The 21,948-nt window shown below is 40.8% G+C and overlaps 1 protein-coding gene across 1 annotated transcript in view; it reads left to right on the top strand.

Annotated features, from left to right (window-relative positions):
• cadm1a (cell adhesion molecule 1a) overlaps positions 1 to 21,714 on the top strand; it is a 358,139-nt gene extending 336,425 nt beyond the window's left edge. Inside the window, exons 8-9 of the mRNA XM_083986794.1 lie at positions 16,972 to 17,100; positions 21,547 to 21,714. Of these exons, the coding sequence (XP_083842920.1) occupies positions 16,972 to 17,100; positions 21,547 to 21,665 (248 nt within the window). The 3' untranslated portion in view covers positions 21,666 to 21,714. The remainder of the gene's footprint in view (positions 1 to 16,971; positions 17,101 to 21,546) is intronic.
• Positions 21,715 to 21,948: the final 234 nt, after the last annotated feature.

Raw genomic sequence — 21,948 nt, 5'->3', positions numbered from 1 at the left:
CTTAAGTCTAACTTATTGTCAACATCACTAAGTGTGCAACTTGTAATTTTAAACAATTATTTGTGATCATTTTTAGCTTAATCAATTCAGAAAGCTAAGTGCACTTTCATTTAGTGCCCCCTTCAAGTGTCATTTAAAATTATAATTATTAATTTGGGTGTCAACAGGGCTATCTCCAAAAATCCAAATTTATTTTAAAAATGCAAATTCATGTCTGTATTTCCGTGCCCAGTGAGTGCCACCAAGTCAGAGCCTGTTAGACTGACCGCCAGGCTCCCGATACGCTCTCAAAATGTTGTTGCCATAGTGATGCGCCGCTTGTCGTGACTAAAAGAGAGAGGAAGCTGAGACGCTATTGAGCTCGAAGGTTCTTCTCCAGATTGTCCATTTCCCTCTAAAATGGGCCAGGTACAGGGGAAGAGCCACGGAGGGCAGAAGGGAACAAATTAACCATGCAGTAGAGGAGAGGAGAGGCTCTGAGATGAGCTGCCAGTGGACTGGAGAAGAGGGTGCTGACACAATTTGTTCTTATAAATTAAGCTCCGGCTCTGATGCTGAAATGAAAGAGACCCAGAAACTGTAAAAACTCAGCCATAATGACTGATTTTATTATGCATGTGGATAAACACCACTGCACTTCTGGCTCTTGGAAGCTCTTGTGGTACAAAGTCATTTGCAGCCTGTGAGACCCGCGGAGTTAAAGGCGTTCATGCAAAACAAAAACTATAAAAAAGAAAAAGAGTCACATACAGTAAATGCAACAGAATTATAGAATAGAAGAGAAGACTGGAGTTGTCTCAGTTCAATATGAGGGAAACAGCTACTGTAACAAGCTGATTACAAAGACTTACTTATTAGACTTATAATAATTATCACATCACAAATTTGTACCAGCACAGGCTCCATCAGAGGAAAATTAAAAACAATCACTTATGTGTTAGTCAAGTTTGCAGCTCATGTGTCTTGAGGACATTGGAGTACATGCCATCTGTATTTTTTGGGAATGAAAGAGGAAAAACTACAATTAAAACTAAAATGATATATGGTGAGGCATTTCCCTCTCCAAGAAGCTAAAAAAATTGAATGTTTGGCATATTATGGTCAAATAAAGATGATAGCTAACTTGTGAGCAAACTATTTGCACATCCAACAGACAGTGGACATTGTAAGCAAATGTCAGCCTCCAAAACATTATAGCTCTCATGAGAAAAAAAATGTATTGTTTGACCAGAATTTTGTGATTCAGCCAAAACAAGAAATCTCAGGACTATTAGACGACACTAAAATACCTGTATATCAGTGCAGCACTGTATTTTGTACTGAAGTAAAGTGTTGAAAGAGTTAAAACAATGCACTGAGGCTATTTCATTAGAAAGGAAACATCAATGTGTGAAAAGAAATCAGATATTATGGGGTATATATAAACTTTTTATCACTCTCAGGTGGGTGGCATTGTGCCTAATCCTCGCCAACATACTGCACCATTCAGGCAACTGTATATAACTGTGCACCTTGTTTGCACCAACATAAATCAAACTCTAACTCTGGAACATTTCAAAGTTAAAAATACCAGACAAGCCAGTGAAAAAAATGCTTCCACTGGGATTTATTACTTCTTTTGTGTTTCTGAGCGGGAGCTATTCCACCACCGACCACTATTTTTGTCACTTTTGTTCAGCTGCATTGTGAGAAAGTAGCGCTCATCAACACCACACTCAATAATCAGGGCCCTGCTTTGTGGAGGATTTTCTCCTGTCATCATGTAACCTGCATGTGGTAAATCAACTCCCTGCCAGTGCCAGCATTTTGGTGGCGGATGCTCAAACAGCATTTGTTCCTCTCATCTCGCTTCCGTCTTCTCACTCTTAATAAAAGGGCACAGTGGTGGAAGGTGTCAGTCGCTTCAGCTGATGGCTAGCTGCACTGACTAATTTTCCATCCAGAGAGAGAGAGCGCACATCTGGAAAGGACACACCTGCCAACGCGGCTGTCAGCAAGTGTGCGAAAGTGGTGGGATAATTGAGGCGCGCTCTGAGATGTAGTAGTGGAGAGGCATACAGCAGTTTAATGGCAACGTTGCTCACAGTGGGACTATGGGAGGTGAAGCACAGGACGTTTCTCTTTAATCCAAGGACTAAGCTGACACATTTGGATGTCATTAAAAAGACAAGGCATTCATTAAATGATAAGGACACAATGTGCCAAATTGCCATCAGGCAACTTTGTCAAGTATTTTGTTAATGGAGAAGTTTATCTCTGTTGTGTTTTTGATGTGTGGGTTTGCCTGGACCTTTGTGAATATGGAAACCCTGTAGAAAGACATGTTTTCTTTTGTTTTTTGACAATTTGGTGAAATTTAAAACACTTGTCTTTTGAGTAGAAGACAGTTGTTGTAGACTTCAGAGTCTGCGGTGCACAGGTGATCTTGGGTTGACTGACTATCAAAGTAACAGATGGTGCTGCCAACTTCACCGGCTACATGACATATTGGTAGGTTAAAAGGACATAGCTGCGTGCTCTTGACAGCCACAACACGAGTTTGATGATTGTGTGCACACAAACGAATTTGTTGGTTTGATGGTGATGATGAGAGGGTTTTGGCCTCGGTTAAACCTCTGTATACCTCAGCCTGTTGAGATGTCATATCTCTGTAATATCTGCAAACACAGAACATAAGTAGCAAGTTCTCTGATTTGTGCTGAGGATGAACATCCACAGATCTGTTTATAAATCATTTGCCTTTGAACTGAAGATCCTGCTCTGTCATTAAATTCAGCATCAAAAGTAGCTGGTTGTCAGTAGTTGGTTCCAGTGATAACAGGAGCTGCCAACAGCTAATTCAGCATGATGTTTTTCTACAGTAGAGAGTCACCAAACTTCAAGGAAATATACATTTAAAAACCAGCGGAATATTCTCTTTATGTTCCCAAAGCATACTGGGAATGAATGAGATTAAGTAAAAGAAGAATAATGGCAATGACAAAATCTTTTCTGTTTTACACCATGTGATTTTTTACTTTATTAATGTCCCATTAACATGTTATGTCCTTGGACCACTGACACTTCTGTCTATTTGTACTTAGATATTAGTTGTGTTTTTAAACCTCGTCCTTGCCCCTTTTCAGCTGGATTGTCTCGAGTCCCCCTGCAACGCTAAAGAAGGACTAGATTTATGGCTAATGAATAAATGACCGGATGAAATGCTGCAGCTAAATAACCCCAAGCTATTTAAAGTTGCGTAAATCTCCTGCTATTCAAGATGTCCTTCATATTTTTTTCAAAATGGACAATAGGCAAGCTAGAAAACATGGAGTGTTGCGCTATAGACCTGTAAAAGTGGAGAAAACAGGGATTTTTCCTTCAATGCCTTTTTAGCCTTTACACAAAAGCAGTATTTCATTGGTCTCCACATGTTAACAAATACGTGGAATGACTGAAATGTGTTTTTCTGAAAAGAAAAGTTGATGAATTCTCTTAAGAGGGCAGAGGAGTCACTGAGGTGGCAACTTAGTCACTGCAGAAATTCAACGAAGTGGAGTTTCCGACTTGTTTTCCACATCCACTCTTCACTCACTCATGATTCAGAGTGAGAGGAGGCCGGATTCTCGCCTTTAGGAGAAAAAGGAAGGTTTAGCGCAGAAAAGAGCTCTTTGCTACAGGAGGTCCATTAAGATGTATGTGTGTGTTTTATGTGTGCGCACAGGGATGGATGTGTTTGTATTAGAGGCTGGCAACTACTGTGGCTTGAGCCCACCTTTGGGGCTGTTTTCAAATGAGGCACATATGCTGCATTAATTAGTTTCAGACTCACAACCGAAGATGACAGGTGACAAACAGGGGTGCCCCCCACCCAAAATAAACTCTTTCTCCTCTCATAACTCACCACCTGCTGAAAGTTAAGTGAACCTCTCAGCTTCCACCTGGCTTTGCACATGATGAAATCAACAGGCAAGTGATGAAATATCAGGGAAGTGAAATCTTATTTTTTTTCCCTCACCTGTGACATCGATTTGATGCTCTTAATCAGTCTGACGGACAGATACACACTGGTGAGAAGGGGCATACCTTCAGTGTAAATAACTCTGGCTGTTGACTGATTTCAACCCTCATACGTTTGATGTAGTGATACAGTTGACAGAGTAGATGTACCGTAGATGTCAGGAGCAGCGCTTTAAACGCAGAGTAAAGAAATAACATCACATTTATACAGCATTTCAACAATCCTCAAATCAAAATATGTTAAGATTGTGCCATACAGTATTATGTACTTGTTGAAATATACTGTAGATGAAATGCTTACTATGTCACACAATGCAAATTTCCACTTTTTAATAGTCCCATTTGGAAATGTTTGTGATATCTCTATGTATTTATTTAAACACTTTTAACATCCCTGTTTGTGTAGAGCCAGCAGATGCACACAAACCAGTGAAACAGTTTCACATTAACCCAAGCTGTCAATCATCCCCATCTGTCGCCCAGCTCTGCTACCTGCTGAAATGATAACACCTGCACGATCAGAGCAGCCTCTCTGCTGTCACATTATCTCTCACAAGCCCTTCTTACACCCCCTGCCAGAACAATTAAGCATATTACCTACAGTAATTACATATAACGTGACAATAAACAGAAGTGCTATTGCCCACAAGAAATCAATTATATTGATTGAATGTGTTAGTAATCTGCCTTAAATTAGTTAATACTGACAGACGCATTCACAGAACTCAAGACTCATTCATTTATAGTAACTTGAATAACAAACCTATTAACTGTTTTTGAGCCATTAGCTTTCAAAAGCTGTCAAAATATTCTGTTTGAGTAAACGCTAATTTTCTTTTCTTTCTTTCTTTTTTTTTAAATATGAATATTGTCTTTTTTCACATTATGCTTCCATAAACTGCGGAATGTGGAATGCATCAGAATGTGGATGTGGTACAGCACGTGTTCGTACGTGAATCTAAAACCACATCTACATCTATTATCAGTATATTGTACAGTCTGTAGGCTATCTGGACTTTTTTCTAGCTGGATATGGAAGAAAAAAAAAATAAATTCAGTAAATCTCAGTTTGTACCAAACGTCTGCGCCCATGCTAGCAGCTTGGTGAGGCTGTACTTTGATGTACAAGGGAGCTTTGAGCTAAATGCTAACACCTACATCCTAACATGCCCACAATGGCAATGTGAACATGCCAATGATTAACTGGCCTAATGTTCATCATTTTCAGCTGAGGCCAATGGGAAAGTTATTAGCATTGTGTGTAACTGACTAAAACTTAGCAATGAAAACTTTGTATTATGACCTGATGGTGGCAATAGAGGCAAAGCTAAGAGACCACCAAAGCTGTTACAGATCATTCAGGAGGGATCTTCACTGTCTGCACCAAATATCATGGCAATCAGTCCCACAGTTGCTTAGATGTTTCATAAAAATGTCAACCTCATAGTGGCACTGAAAGAAAGGTCAGTGGGGCACCAAAATCATTGGGACACATCCTCAGGAGACCATAAACGTCTGTGCTAAATTTCATATAACAGTCAGATGTGGCACAACTGTTGATTAGCTGATTATCATCCACCCAGTCTCAATTACTGTTTTACATTTAATGTAACTTAAAACCAGTTAGTAAAGAGCCAAACTCCCTGTCATTTGCACAGCGTGGCAGTTCCTTGGCAGTATCCCTCATCCTTTCCTTTGACCTGAGCCTGCAGCAGACCTCAAGTCTGCCAGCTTCACCTGCTTAATATGTGTATTGTGAACCGATCGCAATACAGGCAGAATAGAGATAACAGGAACACGCATTAACACCAGCTGTAAGCAGGCTGATGAGCTTAAAGGCAGGAATTACTCCGCACACATTTCAGTTGTAATTTGAACTACACTGAAACGTGGTGCAAGGCGGCATCCCAGGACACGTGACCTGCATCGTCCTTGTTTTTGAATGCTCCTATTACGATTTGCATTTTGGCTCTGTGTTGCCATGACAGCAACAAAGTCTTGCAACTTTCAGCGGAGACGGTTGTACTTTTAGCGCGGCCAGGACAAAGTTGGCACGAAGGATGACAGGACAGGGAAATGACAAGACAAAACAGCTTTATTTGGCGATATGGGCAACGTGCTGACAAACTGAACAGGCTTCCAAAAGAGATAATAAAAAAAACAGATGTGAGAGGAAACTGCATTGATAATTATTAAATCTTGTGTCGCCTGTTTTTCCCTCTCCTCCTTCCTAATTTGTACTCTCAGCTCCACCGGCTCCCTCAAGGCTTTGGTCATTTTCTTGTAGCATTTTCTTTACTGTTCCCATTGGCTCTCACTTTGAGTGCTGGCAAAGACAGTGAGAGTGAATGTTTTCCCAGATTGATTCCACAAAGATACAACCAGGGATTTGTCATTGAACAGATATTTCTGTCAAAAATCACACAAAAAATACCCTCGGTATTTTGTGTAAATGAGACAAACACAGTCCTGGATTTCCATTGTCATTGGCTTCTCTCCCTTTTAGTGGCACTGATACAACCTCTGGCTATAATGTGAGTGCTATATGGAATAGAGCAGATTTTCTCTCTTCTCTTTTTTTTCCCCTGACACCATCCATGCATGTAAGCTGGTCTGAATTTCCTTTGAGGTAAGGCATGGATTAGAGGCCCACACCATGCACTCAGCCTTGCTAAAGGATCTTATTATCACCGTCAGTGTTGCTACACCTGATACAGATTGTGCCACAACACTGCGTCTCAAAGACGGCCAAAATAGCATGACAAAGCAGGCGTACAGGGATAACAGCTAAAATATTCTGCTGGGCTTCCATCTTCACATAATGACAGATTTCTGTTTTTCTCCTCTGCATTTATTACTGTACGCAGCTGCGGTGCTGTGAGTGTCAAATTAAGAAATTAGGAACATGTCCACACTGATTCGGACACATTTGGAAGGACGACTTTAAACACACAGTTACTTTAATTCAAGTAGCCAAGTAACTGTGATTAAACCATTATATGGAATTTCAATTACAATGGTCCTTCTGAGACTTCCTGACAGTGTTTATACACTTGCTTGTTTTCTCTAGTGGCAGCCAGTCATTATATACACTCTATATGAGTGCATTAACCGGGGTAGGCATTGCGCTAAGAGAGTTGCACAGGAGAATACATCTGCACTTCTTTGCAGAAGACAGGATATGCAGTGACAGTCATTTGCTCTGCTTGGTTCTAATATAGTAGACTCCTTTAGACTCTTCATTTGCTCAAAAGGTCATTCTTGTCAAGATGATTTGCAGTGGGTCAGTCGAGCAAATTTGCATGTTAAAGTTCACCAATGTTCAACTCTACATGACTTAACTTTGACTTTGGAGTCGGGCTTGATTATCTCGTTCGGCTGCAGTGTGGTCCACAGTGCCATGCCTCTGCTCACACTGGATGAATTGTCCTGAACTTTGGTACAGACATTCAAGGTCCCCACCAGGATGAATTGCAATAGCTTTAGTGATCCCCGGAGTGCCATTATTGGGTCAGCATTGCAGGTCAGTTGGTTTATGAACGTGTATTTTAGCATTGTAATTTTTTTAGCCTGTTAGTGTAATGTCATTAGTGTTTAGCTTCAGACTCTAGAAGCACAAATATACTTTCAACATCTGTTGACATGCACATGTGGTACTACTACTGGGATCTGCATTGGTCCGTGTAGGTCAGGTGTTTCATGTAACCACGCACAGTGACAAATTTTGGGCTGCACACAGATGTCTACACATCTGGATAGACATAGTAAGATCATGATTTTTACTTAGACTTGACCCTTACAGACATGTGAATGTGGAGATATGAGGACGATTAGTAAACGTGGCAAGTGGTTGAGAGGGAAAGTGACATTTAAGGGATCGAGCAAATTGCTTCAATCACATAAATGCATCTAGAGAGTTGCCCTAGAGGTGACAAAAGAGGTGACAAAATTAACACTTGAATATCCCCTACAACCCGTCGTGTTGTCTGCATTTTCTGTAAATGGGAGCAGTGTAGAGAAAAAAGCTGAAGCTGCAAATAATCACAACAATCCTTATGTGTGTTGTTTTATGGTAATAGGTAGACTTACTGAGGTGCGCTACAGTGGTAAAGGTTCGTGTAAACAGCTCATCTCAGAGTACGACCTTGACCAGAGGATGTACTATGGTCTGTTTACTGCATGTATGTAAATGTGGCCATTGTCTCTGGCTTCTTTTCCAGGATTAGCCCCTCATTTGCCTGGCACAGTTCCTTCACCCAGGGCTGTCTGCTGTGTACACAGATCTACACAAAGCCCCTGATGTCATTTCACTGATAGTATTCTGTCTCAAAACATCAGGATGCACAGTTGCTTCTGTTGTTGTTGTTATCAATGTGCCAAGCGCAGAGGAGACACAGGAGTTGACTCTGGGAGTCCATTTTTACCAGAACCTTACATTTCTGTGACTTTGACCTTAACAATATTCTTCACTTTGGACTGAAAAAAAAAACACTTTTACTTTGTTTTGCTTCTTGATGATAAGTAATGTCATGACATTTCCCTCATAATGAACATATCACTCCGTCAGTTGTTTTGACCTTATCTCTGTTAAGGGCAAGAGATTACATTTTCTAATAGGGAATTCTCAGATATCTGGTGTCTGGTGTCATTCAGCATGAACACACACATGCAAACCAGGCTTCTGACCACCTTTCACAACCATGAGCATAAATCCAGGGGAGTTTTTCAGCTGTTGCTGAAATGACCGAGGCTGGAGGCAGCTCGGTGACAGCGGGGTGGGAGGAGAGTGTCAGAGGAGGGGTGGGGGTTTGATAATCACGCATGAGAGAAGAAAGGGCAGTCTGGTGGATGGAGAGAAGCTCCACTGGGCTTCGCTTCTTTTTTTTTTCTTTCTTTCTTTTTTTTCCAAACGCTGTCCACATTAACAGGACTGATGTGCATCTCTACAACAAGCTGCAAACTCATTTGGCCTTGGGAGCCATAGAGAGTCCTCTGTGTGTTAGGATAAGTCACTCCTGAGACCACTAAAAGCCATTATTAGAAGGTGTTTATCGAGCTAGCTGTGGCCTAGATACAGCTTAATATCCTGAGAACAGTTATATCCCATAATTATATTACATTTTGGATGAAGACCGGCCTTGATTAGATAAATGATGAATGGCTCCATCAAAAGAGAGAAAAAAAACAAGATGCAAGGTTTCCCTGGCGATAACACTCCATTGGCTTATTTTTGCAAGGAGCTGGAACATTTGCTTTTCTTCTCGTGACTATGTTGTTATATTGTTTGGCATCAAAAAATCAAATTCATTATGCAGACAAAGGTTTATATTACACAAGGGATATCACGGGAAAAAAATAATGTACGCACCTTTATCAGGTGGAGACTAGACACTATTCAATCCAATTTCTGAGATTACCCAAGTGTCATCTTGAGCTGCGCTTGAGCTTGCTATTTTTAAAAGAAGCAAATTCTTGTAGCAGAAAGTGAGTTCAAATTACATACGAGGGATGTGTTAATTACAATTGTCATTTATGTGTGAAAGAAAAGTTGAAGAAAGAGAAAAGATTTCAGATTCATGATGAACTGAAGTTCCACTGTTTTGGCTAATTTAATTACAGCACAGAGTTAGGGCCTGACTCAGTGTTTCTTGGCAACACGGCCAAGACACTTTGTCTTCTGCTGAATTTAAAACAACGTGACTTTAAAAAAGTAGAAAAGAAATGTATCCTGCCTTTTACTACTCAAAGTTTTCAGTGTTGTTTTGCTCTTCTTGGTGGCAGCAGAGATCCTGTCTTAAAGTGGCTAATGATAAAAATCTTTAGAATAGTAATGATATGTAGAGCTTTACACAAGGAAGCAATGTAAAACAAAAGTTAAACAGAGTTAAGGCCAGTTATTTGATCGGTTATTTCCAACTAACTCTGACAGTTCAGGTAATCCAATCCATCATCCAGCCAATCACGTTCAAGTGAGTATGGAGAGTTAAAAAGCAGAACCAGGTAAAACCCTGAAGCTAATGTCTGTACAGGGCAGAGAGTTCACTACATAAAGCAGAGCGCCTGGCCACCCTGGTTATGCAGTGTGAACTCTGTAGCATGTTGCAGTAGCAGTACTCTGACTGTGAACTGCGCTGCTACTTCAAAGTAACACCTCCAGTGCCAAGCCTGTCGCAGAACATCAAGTGACACCTCCATTCACACACACAGAGAGAGAGAGAGAGAGAGAGAGAGAGAGAGAGAGAGAGAGAGAGAGAGAGAGAGAGAGAGAGAGAGAGAGAGAGAGAGAGAGAGAGAGAGAGAGAAGTGGTCAAGGTGCAGCAGATGTGATAATAGAAAAGTGTCATATTCTGATGTGTCAATGTGAATCAACCTGACACAGAAAACAATGGATGCATGTGTTTTAAATCGAGACGCACACTGCCACAATCTCTGTCATAAACAGCAGAGCCACAACCTCTGGTTTAGCCTTTATATTCTTTGCTATAAGCATCCTATGTTCACAGTGGCGTTCCCAAAGATCTCTTGCCAGTGAAACAGTTTTGGAAAAAAAAATATGATGCTGTCTGTAGAAGATGTTTCTCCAGAGTGTCCTTGTGGTGCATAAACCATTTTTTCCTCAAGTCATGTGGAAATAAGGCAGGATGTGTTATATGAAAAACATGTAACTGAAGTAGTTTCACTGGCTTGGTGGTTTGTACTGTTGCAATCCAGTTTTTCTGTCATGGAAAGGAGAGAAAAAGTATCTTGGAAAACACTGTGTTGTCCTGGAAAATCTTAAGTTATGCAATGCTGCGAACACACCTTAGTCATACAGTATCACCTGTTTGCAAGTTGGATGATTTACAATTTAAGTGGCTGAAAGCTCATTGATCATATGAATAATGTTTACACATTTTAAATTGAATAATCTCTAAAAACATGAAAAAAACTGTTGAAAAATTCCTTCAGTTGTTTTTTTTACATTTTAAGGCCCATCACTGTGAGGCGCCAATTTTATGTTGCTTACATTGGATCATTTTGTTTACTTGTGTGCAATCTCAGTTTGATTCTGTGCTGACGGATTACATCTAAACTGGACTGAAGTAGCTGCTTAGCAACAAAAAAAAAATTAAGAGTGAGGAAAGTGTTCTCCCCCCCCCCCCCCCCCCCCCCCCATCAAACAAAAAAGAAAAAATGAGCTTCCCCTGCTTTCAGTTCAGTCCTTGGATGTTCCATCATTATTATTAAATCAAAGTGCTCCGTGAAAGCATTATCCGACCTCTGTATTGTTGTGAGTTTGGATCATTCTTGAGTTTTTGAAGTGGGCCATGAATTTGGAAGCACTTAGTTAGCATGAAAAAGTTCCTGGAAACCGATCTCTAGAGAAGAGTGAGAAACCTGCACAAGACATTTTAACAACTTCCACACAATGAATCTTCTCACTTTGTTAACACTGAACAACAGGAATGCAGGAATCGTCATAGTCAAGTTGCGCATTTAAAGGAAAGGCCAAGGTTGTTCAGCAGTGATGCTCTTGGTAACAACCCAGAGTCAACATCTATTCTCATGACACATTACACATTACCCTCCTCATATGTAAATGAAAAATGTATCTCCTGCCGTGATCGTAATGGAGCCCAGCATCAATTTTACACATAAAGCAACACAGAATGACCTTGATGCTATCAGGGCTCTTGGCCTGGCGTGGATTATGATGGAGAGATGCTGTAGGTTCCATTATGGGCAATGGAGGATCTATTGATTTCTTTGGAGCTTCACCCACACTGGGGGGACTCAAAGTCAGGCTATCGCAGCCTCTATCACATCAATTTTGGTTGCAATCCTGAATGTTTTTGACCCTGTTTGAGCTGCTTTAACGAAAATCAAAAGTAGTGAGGTCATTAAATCACAGAGGACACATTTCAGAATCAGCGATTAGGCTGGTAAAACTCAGATATCATATCACTGAAGAAGTCAAAATTTTATGACGTTGGTTTTTAATCATCTCCTTTCAAAGTTTATTGACCCCTTCGCTGCGTCTTTCTCGCTCAGTGTCTTTTAATGGCCCTGCCGTCTTTATAAACTCACACTTTTTGACGAAAAAAGACACAATAAATCTCAGGCCGAGGTGCTCTGTATGTAAGCAGCATAGTGCGCTACCCAAGAGGCAAAAGATATAACTGACATTTTTAAATAGGTTCAATGAATAGGTTCATTGGGACTTTAATTACATTCACTCTTTAACCGAGAGTGTTGTGGGCAATGGAAGTAGATCTTGACAAGCCAATGTGCTCTTATGACACCCCACCCACATAGCACTGCTGTATTCCTGATTGCCCCTCTATCTGCAGGCAGCACGGGCATGCCACTGGAATCACTAATGCTTAATTAGCAGATTAGAAGATCCAATTAGGAGATCTCCTCTGTCTCAAATCAAGCCTCTGTCAACATGTCTTATGAAAATGAGATACTCCACATTCCCACTTAAGGTAGGCCTTTCTCCAACCCCCACACCTGCCAGAATGACCACACTCTTGATTGACTGTTGCCTGCATTGTTTAGCCCTGTGGACACCTTGTTTGTTTGAAGCCTGTTCTTGATTTATCATTTATATTTCAGGCACATTTCAAAGAGAGACTGAGTTATTTGTTGGTGCTGAGATCCAAGTCCACACAGCAAAACAACGTAATATGAAAACATATAGTTTTGTTTCTGCATCTTCAGGGCTTTGTACAGGAGCGGGGGGCCAACAACAGACAGAAAAACATAATGGCATTAAAAGAGAAAGCCAAGTCAAGTCTTGAATTTACAATTAGGGAATTTAGGTTTTCAAACTTGTGTGAGGGTGGTGCAGTGACCTGGGGCCTTTCAAGGTGGAGTTTGGATGTCCTTCCTGTGCCTTCGTGGGTTCTCTGTGGGTTCTCCAACTTCCTCCCACAGTCCAAAGATATGAGCATTAGGTTAACTGGCTAAAGTGCCCAAAGGTGTAAATGTGAACATGTGAAGTTGTCTCTATAAATCAGGTCTGTGATAGACTGCCAACCTGTCCAGGGTGCCGTGCTGTATGTCAGCTGAGATAGGCTTCAGGCTCCTGTGGCCCTTCATGGATAAGCGGTTAGCAAATGGATAGATGGTTGGAGGGATGGATCTTTCAGCCAACCTTGCTTGATTTATTTCAGATCCCAATTAAGTATTTAAGTTCAAATCTGTCATTCAGTACATGTCCCATACATTACCATTTCCGTTAAGCTCTAACAGCTCTAACGCTCTGTTTTGGTCTCCTCCAACATCTCTTCAGCTGCATGGAGCTCAGCCTCCACCAGCTAGATGTTAATGTTACATATCAGCTGTGTGGTGCTCAGTCTTTGTTGTAATACAGCTGCTTCACTGCTGATGGAAACAGTGTTGATGAGAGTGAACACTCAATGACAAAATTATGTTTAAAAGGCTGGAGATCTGTGGGATGTAGTTTAAGGTTAGGCACTATGAGTATCAAGAAGAAGGACAGCTGTCACCTAATATTATACATGTCCATGGTGGTTACATGTAAATCTGGGCTTCAGGTGCGTGTTCAGGCACTTCCTCTGTTTTTCCTCCTGTATTGTAATTAAGAGCTGCAGTCGGAGGGAATGGTTTGATGTGGATCTCGTAGGTGCTTTTCATCCACAACAGAAATGACTTTTGAGGACACACAATGACTGAAATTGCCTGGGATGTGCACTCCTTTGATTGCTAAAACAATGACCCATGCAATTTGAAGTTTGACTCGCCATGTGAGATAATAAGACAAATGTACTGAATTTCACTAGGTGACAGTAATTGCTCATAAGTGATACTCAGTGATATGACATGCAAATTGCTTTCTATGGTATCATTGGCACTGAGTGCTTCCACAGACTGACAGCAACACCCAGACACTTCTTTGGCCTCACAAACAGGGCTCGTTAAATATGGAACCATTTCTCAGATTCTTCCTTTTCTCTCTCTCTGGTAACGACAGAAATTGTTTTTGCTTTGTCATTCCACCAAGAACTCTTTAATGCCGCTACACCAGAAAAAGTTCGAGAGGCAGCAAACATCCAGAGCTTTGTGATCACTTCAGTTTTTAAATCAAATACATCTTTAAGAAGATTTTGTTGCAATCAGACCCAGATGAGAGGGGAGGGGGGCGGTGAGTCGAGAGAGCGTGGCTGGCAATGCATGATCAGTAATGACAAAACACACGAGCACAGCTAAATCCATGAAACATCACACAACAGAATCCTCCCGCGACAACAATGAATATGAATTCCTTTTGTTTTGTTTATAGGTAGAGCACATTAGGTGCTGTTAGGATTTCATGAGCTTTTTTTCTTTTTGCATAAGAGCAAAGAGCTTCTCTCTGTTTTCTTGTTTTCTTTGTTCTCTGTCAAGTTTGGGAAACAAGAGACAAACTATTTGTTTCTTGAACATTTCATACTGCACTTTTCCCGACATGTGGATCATTGTTACATTATGTCCTAATTGGGCACAGACTAAGTGCTGCAAAATGAAATGACAAAACATACACATTTACAAACTGTCAGCTCTAATAAAGAGAAAACAGCAAGTGTAGGATTCATTAACACCCACAGATTAGATCTGTGCTTCGACTACAGTTTCATTATAAAGGGGCGGTGGTCAAAGCTATAAATACAAGAGCCACACTGTATTACATCAGAATCACCCTTTAAAGTACAATTTCCGTAGGCTATTTCTGTGCCCTCTGTGTGATCAATCATGTCATCTGACAGTCACCATCAGCCACCAGGTAGCCGTGAAATGAAATCCCTGACATTCATGATCCCCAGAGGAGATTTCCTTCTAGATTTTGTTGACCTTCTTCTTCTCTTTTTTGTCTCTCTCCTCCCTGCTGTCAAATATCTCGATGGAAATTGTGGCACTTTGGTATTTCAAAAACTTCTTCCAACTTTATTTTAAAATTCTAGTGGAGATCTCAAAGTTTCCAGAAATATCACTTGTGTCAGGTTGAATTTCGGTGAAATGGGTTTAAAATGATCCACAGTGTAGAATATTTCTTCTTGATGGGATGGTGCAGTCAAGTGTAAGCATCATATAACTCCAATGAAGAGAACAAGCTGTCAGACATAAGGGTTTCTAATCTTAAGGCAACCAGGGGTGAAAAAAATGGTTTCCATGGAGATAGCTGTGGATACCTTGCTGTCTTCAAAATAATAGGTAGCTTCTGATGACCCCTGAACCTTCCCTCTAGCACCACCAACAGGCCAGACTTGTCATTTATAGTTTATACTTTACACAGGTGAATCCTCCCGATATGTAGCAACATGTGATATAATGAAAATGGTTGTGGAGACTTAAATCAGGAAAGTCTAATATACACAACCAAGGATGATTTCCTGCAACCGTTCAACCTACCCCCACCTCCCTGACAACACTATACACACACACACTTTCCCACTTCCCCCAAAGCCAAAGACCACATTAACATCGTAATAGGAAAGTGTGTTAAAGCACAGCTTTAGCAGCCTGACAAGAGCGAATTGGATGTCAGAACGATTCCTGCTCAGTTTAATTGAATCTGCCCAACACTAAAAAAGAAAATCTCAAGTCAAAATAACCTATTAGATCTATCAGGTAATGTTTTGTTGGGTTTGACAGGTAGCGCCGCGCTGCCCCCACTGCCACCTTTACTCCAACATGCCTGCAGGTTGGGTAATGCAGGGGAATGCAGAGGTGGGCGGTAGGTGATGTTATCCATGGTGTTTCTCTCCCTCTGTTTCCTGTTATTCGTTAATAAATTGTGGCTTGCGCTCGCTTGCTTCCTGGAGCTCACTCAGCAAATCCCTTGAGTGTGGAACAAGGCTGGAGAAGCCTATGGAGGGGTTTTAGCAAGTTACGGCAGGTAATGGATGCTAGAGGCTGAAGGTCTGTTCCACGTGAAGTGATTGCTAAGAGTGGGTTCTTGTACAGTGTCCTGGCTTCACATTTTATCTGGCATTCCCTGTTCACTGCAAAATAAGTCTTTAGAAAGAGGCATTAGCTCAGAAGTGAAGGTTAAGTGTTTAGTGTAATGGTATCCAAATAAGCTAAAAGCACAAAATGAATCTGTAATGCATAGCCGAGTTTATGTTTGGCACAAAAGTGCTTTGTAGATGCAGAATTAACTTTAGGTTACACTTCGATGCAACATTTATGTGAATCATCCTCTCTCCACCACCACCAGCTGCTCCCATTCACTCTGCTGTAGCATAGTGGAGCTATGGTGAGAATGTTTCTCTTTTATAACAACAAGGAACAATCGAATCAATAACTGGACAGTTCAGTTCAGTTCCTACAGTTGACAGCATTCCAGCCAAGATCTTCAGGCCACATGTGTTAGAGTTTGAAGACATGTCACACTACTCTAAGGTTTTCAGGACTTGTGTAAAGAGGTTCTGTTTTAGTCTGGACAAGCAAAGACAAGAGGCCTTTAGAAAATATGTTGTAGACACCCACAATCAATCAAGATCATGAATTTAACCTTTTAATTAAGAAAATAAGCAATTAGCAGAACTGAAGTGAAGTCAGAAGTTAACAAATAACCTTCTCAGTGGGAGATTTGTGGCTTGGTATGTCATGATATTTAAATTCAGGCACAATGTTGGAAACAGAAGCTAAAACAGGATTTGTGTATGAAAAACAGTCTTATTGAAATGTTTTCACAATGAAGGACAGATGTAATATTTTCTGTTTTCACCATGAACTTGATGTCCCTAATGTTCCCGTCTAGATTTGTTATTGAGTAATATTCAGTGTATGAGTGATAATTTGCATTTAAGATGTTTCATCCTCATCCAATTGAAGGAGAATGCACCGGAGAACAGCACAAACATTCATGATAACAGACTGGGCAGCTCTGGATTTTATGCTGCAGCTCGTCGCATTTACCTGTCCGACGGCTCCACAGTGGATGTTGTCTGTCCACACTGAGTTTTTCTTTTCTTTTGCTTTCAGATTCTCGAGCTGGAGAGGGAGCACCCAGAACAGTGGACCACGCCGTGATTGGAGGAGTGGTGGCCGTGGTCGTCTTTGCCATGCTCTGTCTACTCATCGTCCTGGGGCGCTACTTCGCAAGACACAAAGGTGAGAGGCACCAGCAAACTAACGCATTTATGTTTTTTACTGATGTTTTTTACTATGGTACTACATCATGAATGAAATAATCAAATATAATACTCTGGATAGGACACTGAGTGATGGATTGCACATCAGGTCATCTAGTCAGCAGCTAAAGTAAATGAATGAACTATCAACTAGAGTGCCAAAGACAATTTATAAATACTGTATATAAAACATTGTGTAATAATAATATGTATGTTTTAATGCAGTGCCTATTAATAACATTTCTTATTAGCTTATTGTTTCCTCTAAAATAATCTAAAGCATAAGGTCTATGAGGTGAGGTGCAGCCTCTTTACTTTATTACTGTGAAAACCTCTCTTTACATTCTTGGATGGATGCTATCCAAATAATGGAAAGATGGCAATTAGGGCTACGGGTTACTGATGGTGAGTAAAATCACATTTTTCATGCTGAGTAGTACAACGCATCTCGTATGCTGCCCTCATAACACAGAAATAATTATAATCTATAATGAATTTTACACTATAATCTTTCTTATGCAGGAGGAAATGGAATAGGATACATTAGTCCCTTTAGAAAGGAAATACTGTAAATGAGCCGATGTAAAAGTCTATGTTCTTATTTTAGGGTGATGCTGCAGCTCAGTGTTCCCTTTGATTTTTGTTCAGAAGCTGAATGTTAGTGATTTGTGTTGTCTGCTGATGGATCTCATCGGGGAACATGGTTCATGATATTGGCAGTATTTTATAGGAGTGGTGCACAGTGGACCCACACAGTTAGGTTTACTTGAAATCAACCTTACCCTCTCAGTCTGTTGGCTCGGTTTGTTCAGCTTGCATCGCCGCCGTCTGTCAGCGGCCACTCGGACCTGCCGATAAAGTTTAGCCGTTCTGCCGTCAAACTAATGGTCTGGATCTTTTTTGTCTGTTTTGTCTCTGGCAGTGTAGAGGCAGCCCCACCTCTGTCCAGTGGTCTGAACCTGATCCACTCCACAGTCTGGCCTGTGTTTAAAAACACACAAGATTTATTAGGGCCCGGTGATTCAGGGTTTAGCAGGATAACAAACAAAGCTCCACAGAGCATGGTCTCGCCGCACAGACCCAGATCTCTATGGGAACCCAACAAGTCCAGATATATGAAATTATTCTAAAATGATCTTTTGAATCTTTACAAAGACAATAATATCTGCAGGGTACCAGAATAAATCTGTTATTAAACCAACAAGACCAGGTCAAAACCCGCTATAGCTGCACCATATTTGTATTCTGCCTGGTGTCGGCCAGTGTCAGCCTCTCATCTATTCACTTCTCTCCTACTCTGTGCTCACATACACAGTTTTCTGATACAGCTGAATTCCCAATAAAACTGCTCTCATTTACATGGTTTTCTCTTTCTGTTGTCAGACAGTAGAAGTGGGAAACAGTAAATGAGGCACAGTCAATTATTTACCAGCAGCCACAGACCCTAATTGCTGCTCTGCTCTGCTAAAGTACTGATTTTATAGCTACAGCATCATATGACAAAATCACTCATGTAGGTTAGAGAGAAAGAGCTACAGTATATTGTGATTTCAGGTAAATGTCTTCCAATGGCAGCTGTTTGTCCAAGAAGTAACTAAAGCCCCTGTACGGAGCTTTTAACTGGATACACAAAAGTCTCTGGTTTCTGCTGATGTGTCTCTGTTACCTACAACAGCAAATGAGCCCGTCAGTGTGAAGATACGCTATTTCTAAGTAGTCTAATTCTATACCTCTGGAAGGCATGGCCGGGTCGGACCACTGACGAAACGATACGAATAGATACATTACGCTGCAAAAAAAAAAAAAAAAAAAGCAAGTCCCGTCTTTCCGACGTTTCCAAAACAAATCTACACGCGCCGGCCAGACAAACGTCTTCATGACAGTGGGAAATGCAGTCTTCATTCCCCCGCTTTCGTCCACAGGGGCTGCCAAAATCAACACTAAATGAAAAGTCTGTACAGGGGCTTTAAACTTAACTTCATCAGTCAGTCAGTCAGTCAGTCAGTCAGTCAGTCAGCGACACTGCTCCGGTTCAGACAAAACTTGATTCTCTTAATCCTAATAAACAATAAACATGCATGTTATGTTACATTAAAGCAGAAGTAAGGGGAATTTTTGTGTTAATATAAGTCTTAAATAGTTATATCTTCTGACGGCAATCACTTACATAGAGTGTTTGGTCTGAAACACGGGCCTGTCAGTCACTCTGCTCTGCTGTAAACCGAGGAGAAAACTTTCCTTGTATCCTACAAGTTTTATCCAATGAGGAGAGAGAACGGCAAGAAGGGCTGTGTGTGCAGCCAAGGGATGCTAACTCCATCGGCTGACAAGAAGTTATGGTGCGTTCAAGGCAACCCGTAACTCGCGTTTTTCCGACCTGTGAAGTCGTACCAGTTCGATCTGGTACGAGTTCACGGGTCGGAAAAACACGAGTGGCCGTTAAAGTGCACTTTCACAGGCAACAGGTCGGAAAAACACGAGTTACGGGTTGCCTGGAACACTACAAAGTCGTAAGTTGTGACTTGAAGCTGTAACTTACGGTTTCAAAAGCCTGCCTGGAACACAGCATTAGCCAAAACGACCGGATCTCTTACTTCTGCTTTAATTTCATAATTAAACATTCAACTTAAATATTCAAGTGTTTAACAAAGTCATCTGAACTTGTAAGGTCAGCGACAGTAAACCCAAACACCCTGCGTCCTGCTGACTGATTCTTTTATGATTTATTAACTGTGAAGGCCACAGCTGCCATCACACTGTCTACAAGGAAAGCCAGGCAAACTAAAGGATGACTGTATTTTACGACAAATGGGACCTTATTATTGGAGATGTAACATCATGAACAGTATTAATATTTTTTTTTACAGTCAATTAACGCTTAGAGCATGATATGTGGGGATGTTGCTTAAAGGAAGTGTGAGCAATCGCATGATGAGACAGAAGTTATTTTGGAAGAGAAACAAAGGTGAATGGCAAAAATGACTACTCTCTCTGTCTGTTCTTATCATCTATTACAGTTTACAGACTTTATGTTTCAATCTGGTCCCAACACACTCTGTGAAGTTTTGCACACACACAGTTTGCCTGTGCAATGAGGCATCGCTAAAGACTTGTGCCCTCTGCTTCAAAAAAGACGATTTATTTACAATCAAGCTGCACTTCTTACAACTCCGATCATCTGACTGCCACATCCCCCTGGATTTCAGCAATAACTTAACTTTAATACAAAAGTATTGAATATGATATAAATGATGGGTAGGACTATAATAACACAAGCTATAATAAACAATAATAGTCCTTTAATGTTTCATTCTCATATGTCATTTTATCCTGTTAGGCTGTTCACATTATGTTTTCAATATCAGCAGTAAGATGCAAGTAAACAACTAAAATGGAGGCACTGTAAGTGATGGCATTGTGTGTGTGCGTAAGCTGTTTACAGGCTAAAGTGCAATGTCACTTGTGAATATTAAAGAAAGAATAATGAGGAGGCCAAAGTGTGATTCGTGGCTACATCTCTGCAGAGAAACATTGAGATCTGAGACTGCAGTTTGATGGGGTCAGTTCAGAAAAAAAATATATACTGTATATATTATGTTGGATTCCAGGATATAAACAACTTTTAACTACTTCTGCTGGAAACTCTCCAGAACAATTACTCAATGAAACACTTACCTGAAACAACCCACAGCCTTGAGAATGAGCATAAGAGTGTGGCTGCATTAACTCATGACGGGGGTGGATCACTGCATAATTGTGATATGAGTGTTAGAACCGACTGCATTGCCGAAAGTCAGATACAATAAGTAGTAGATATAGAGAGAGTGGCCGCCCAAATGGCAGTAAAAATAAAATGTTTGACTTTAAATTAGGAGAACGAAACAAAAGAAGCTTTTTCTGACATTCAGTCTTAACGTGTCACACATTGTGTTACAGCACCACTGAAAACCTATCAACTCAGGCAGCATTGGTGCTTTTATTTTTTATTTTCTACATGTGGAATTGCCCTTTCCTATTCGTTCTGGAATATTGCCTTCGTTATCAAACCCTACTGTGATAGGATATGAATAAATCTTCTAAATTAGGTTTGAAGTGGCTTGCTTCTCTTTTTTTTTTCAATATTTTTTTTTTTCGGCTGAACTTGACAAGGTTAATTTGAAGGTTTGAGCCATGCTCTTCACCACACTCAAGATTATTTCAAAAACCCTGATTTTCATGTGCCAATCTCGTCTGAAAGAGAAAGGGAATGATGTGTAATCTGAATATTACAGCTTGCTGGTGTTGGGTTTGTGAAAATGACCACATGGTGATAGATTTGCATAATTAGGTGCTGTGAGACGTAAGGGCACATTTTAATCTTTTGTATCATCTGAGCGGCAGGCTATTACCCAGTCCGTGACCCTGTCCTTCATCCCCTCCTCCTCAGGTACCTACTTCACACACGAAGCCAAAGGAGCAGACGACGCAGCGGACGCAGATACAGCCATCATCAACGCAGAGGGTGGCCACACCAACTCAGACGAAAAGAAGGAGTACTACATCTAATCAAAACAGGACCCCTCACTCTAGTGTCCTCCTTGGGACACAGCGCTGGTTTTAGGGGCCGGGAGATGGGTCAGAGGGGAGGGGGCGGGCTGATGGAGAGGGATTGGAGTCGGTTCAGGATCAATTTAGAGAGTAGAGGGGTCAAGGAGCAGAGGAGAAATTGGTTTTTAAAGGAAGGCCTGGTTTTAAGCCGTTGTTTAGTCTAGTCTGCAGATGTAGATGGAATGTTTTGTGTGTAAAAAAAAATCAAACAAAAAAAATCAAAATGAAGGAAAAAAAAAAG

The sequence above is a fragment of the Trachurus trachurus genome (genome assembly GCF_905171665.1).
Source record: "Trachurus trachurus genome assembly, chromosome: 14".
Lineage (NCBI taxonomy): Eukaryota > Metazoa > Chordata > Actinopteri > Carangiformes > Carangidae > Trachurus > Trachurus trachurus.
The sequence above is the reverse complement of the archived record's forward strand: the minus strand, read 5'-3'. Positions and strand labels throughout refer to the sequence as shown.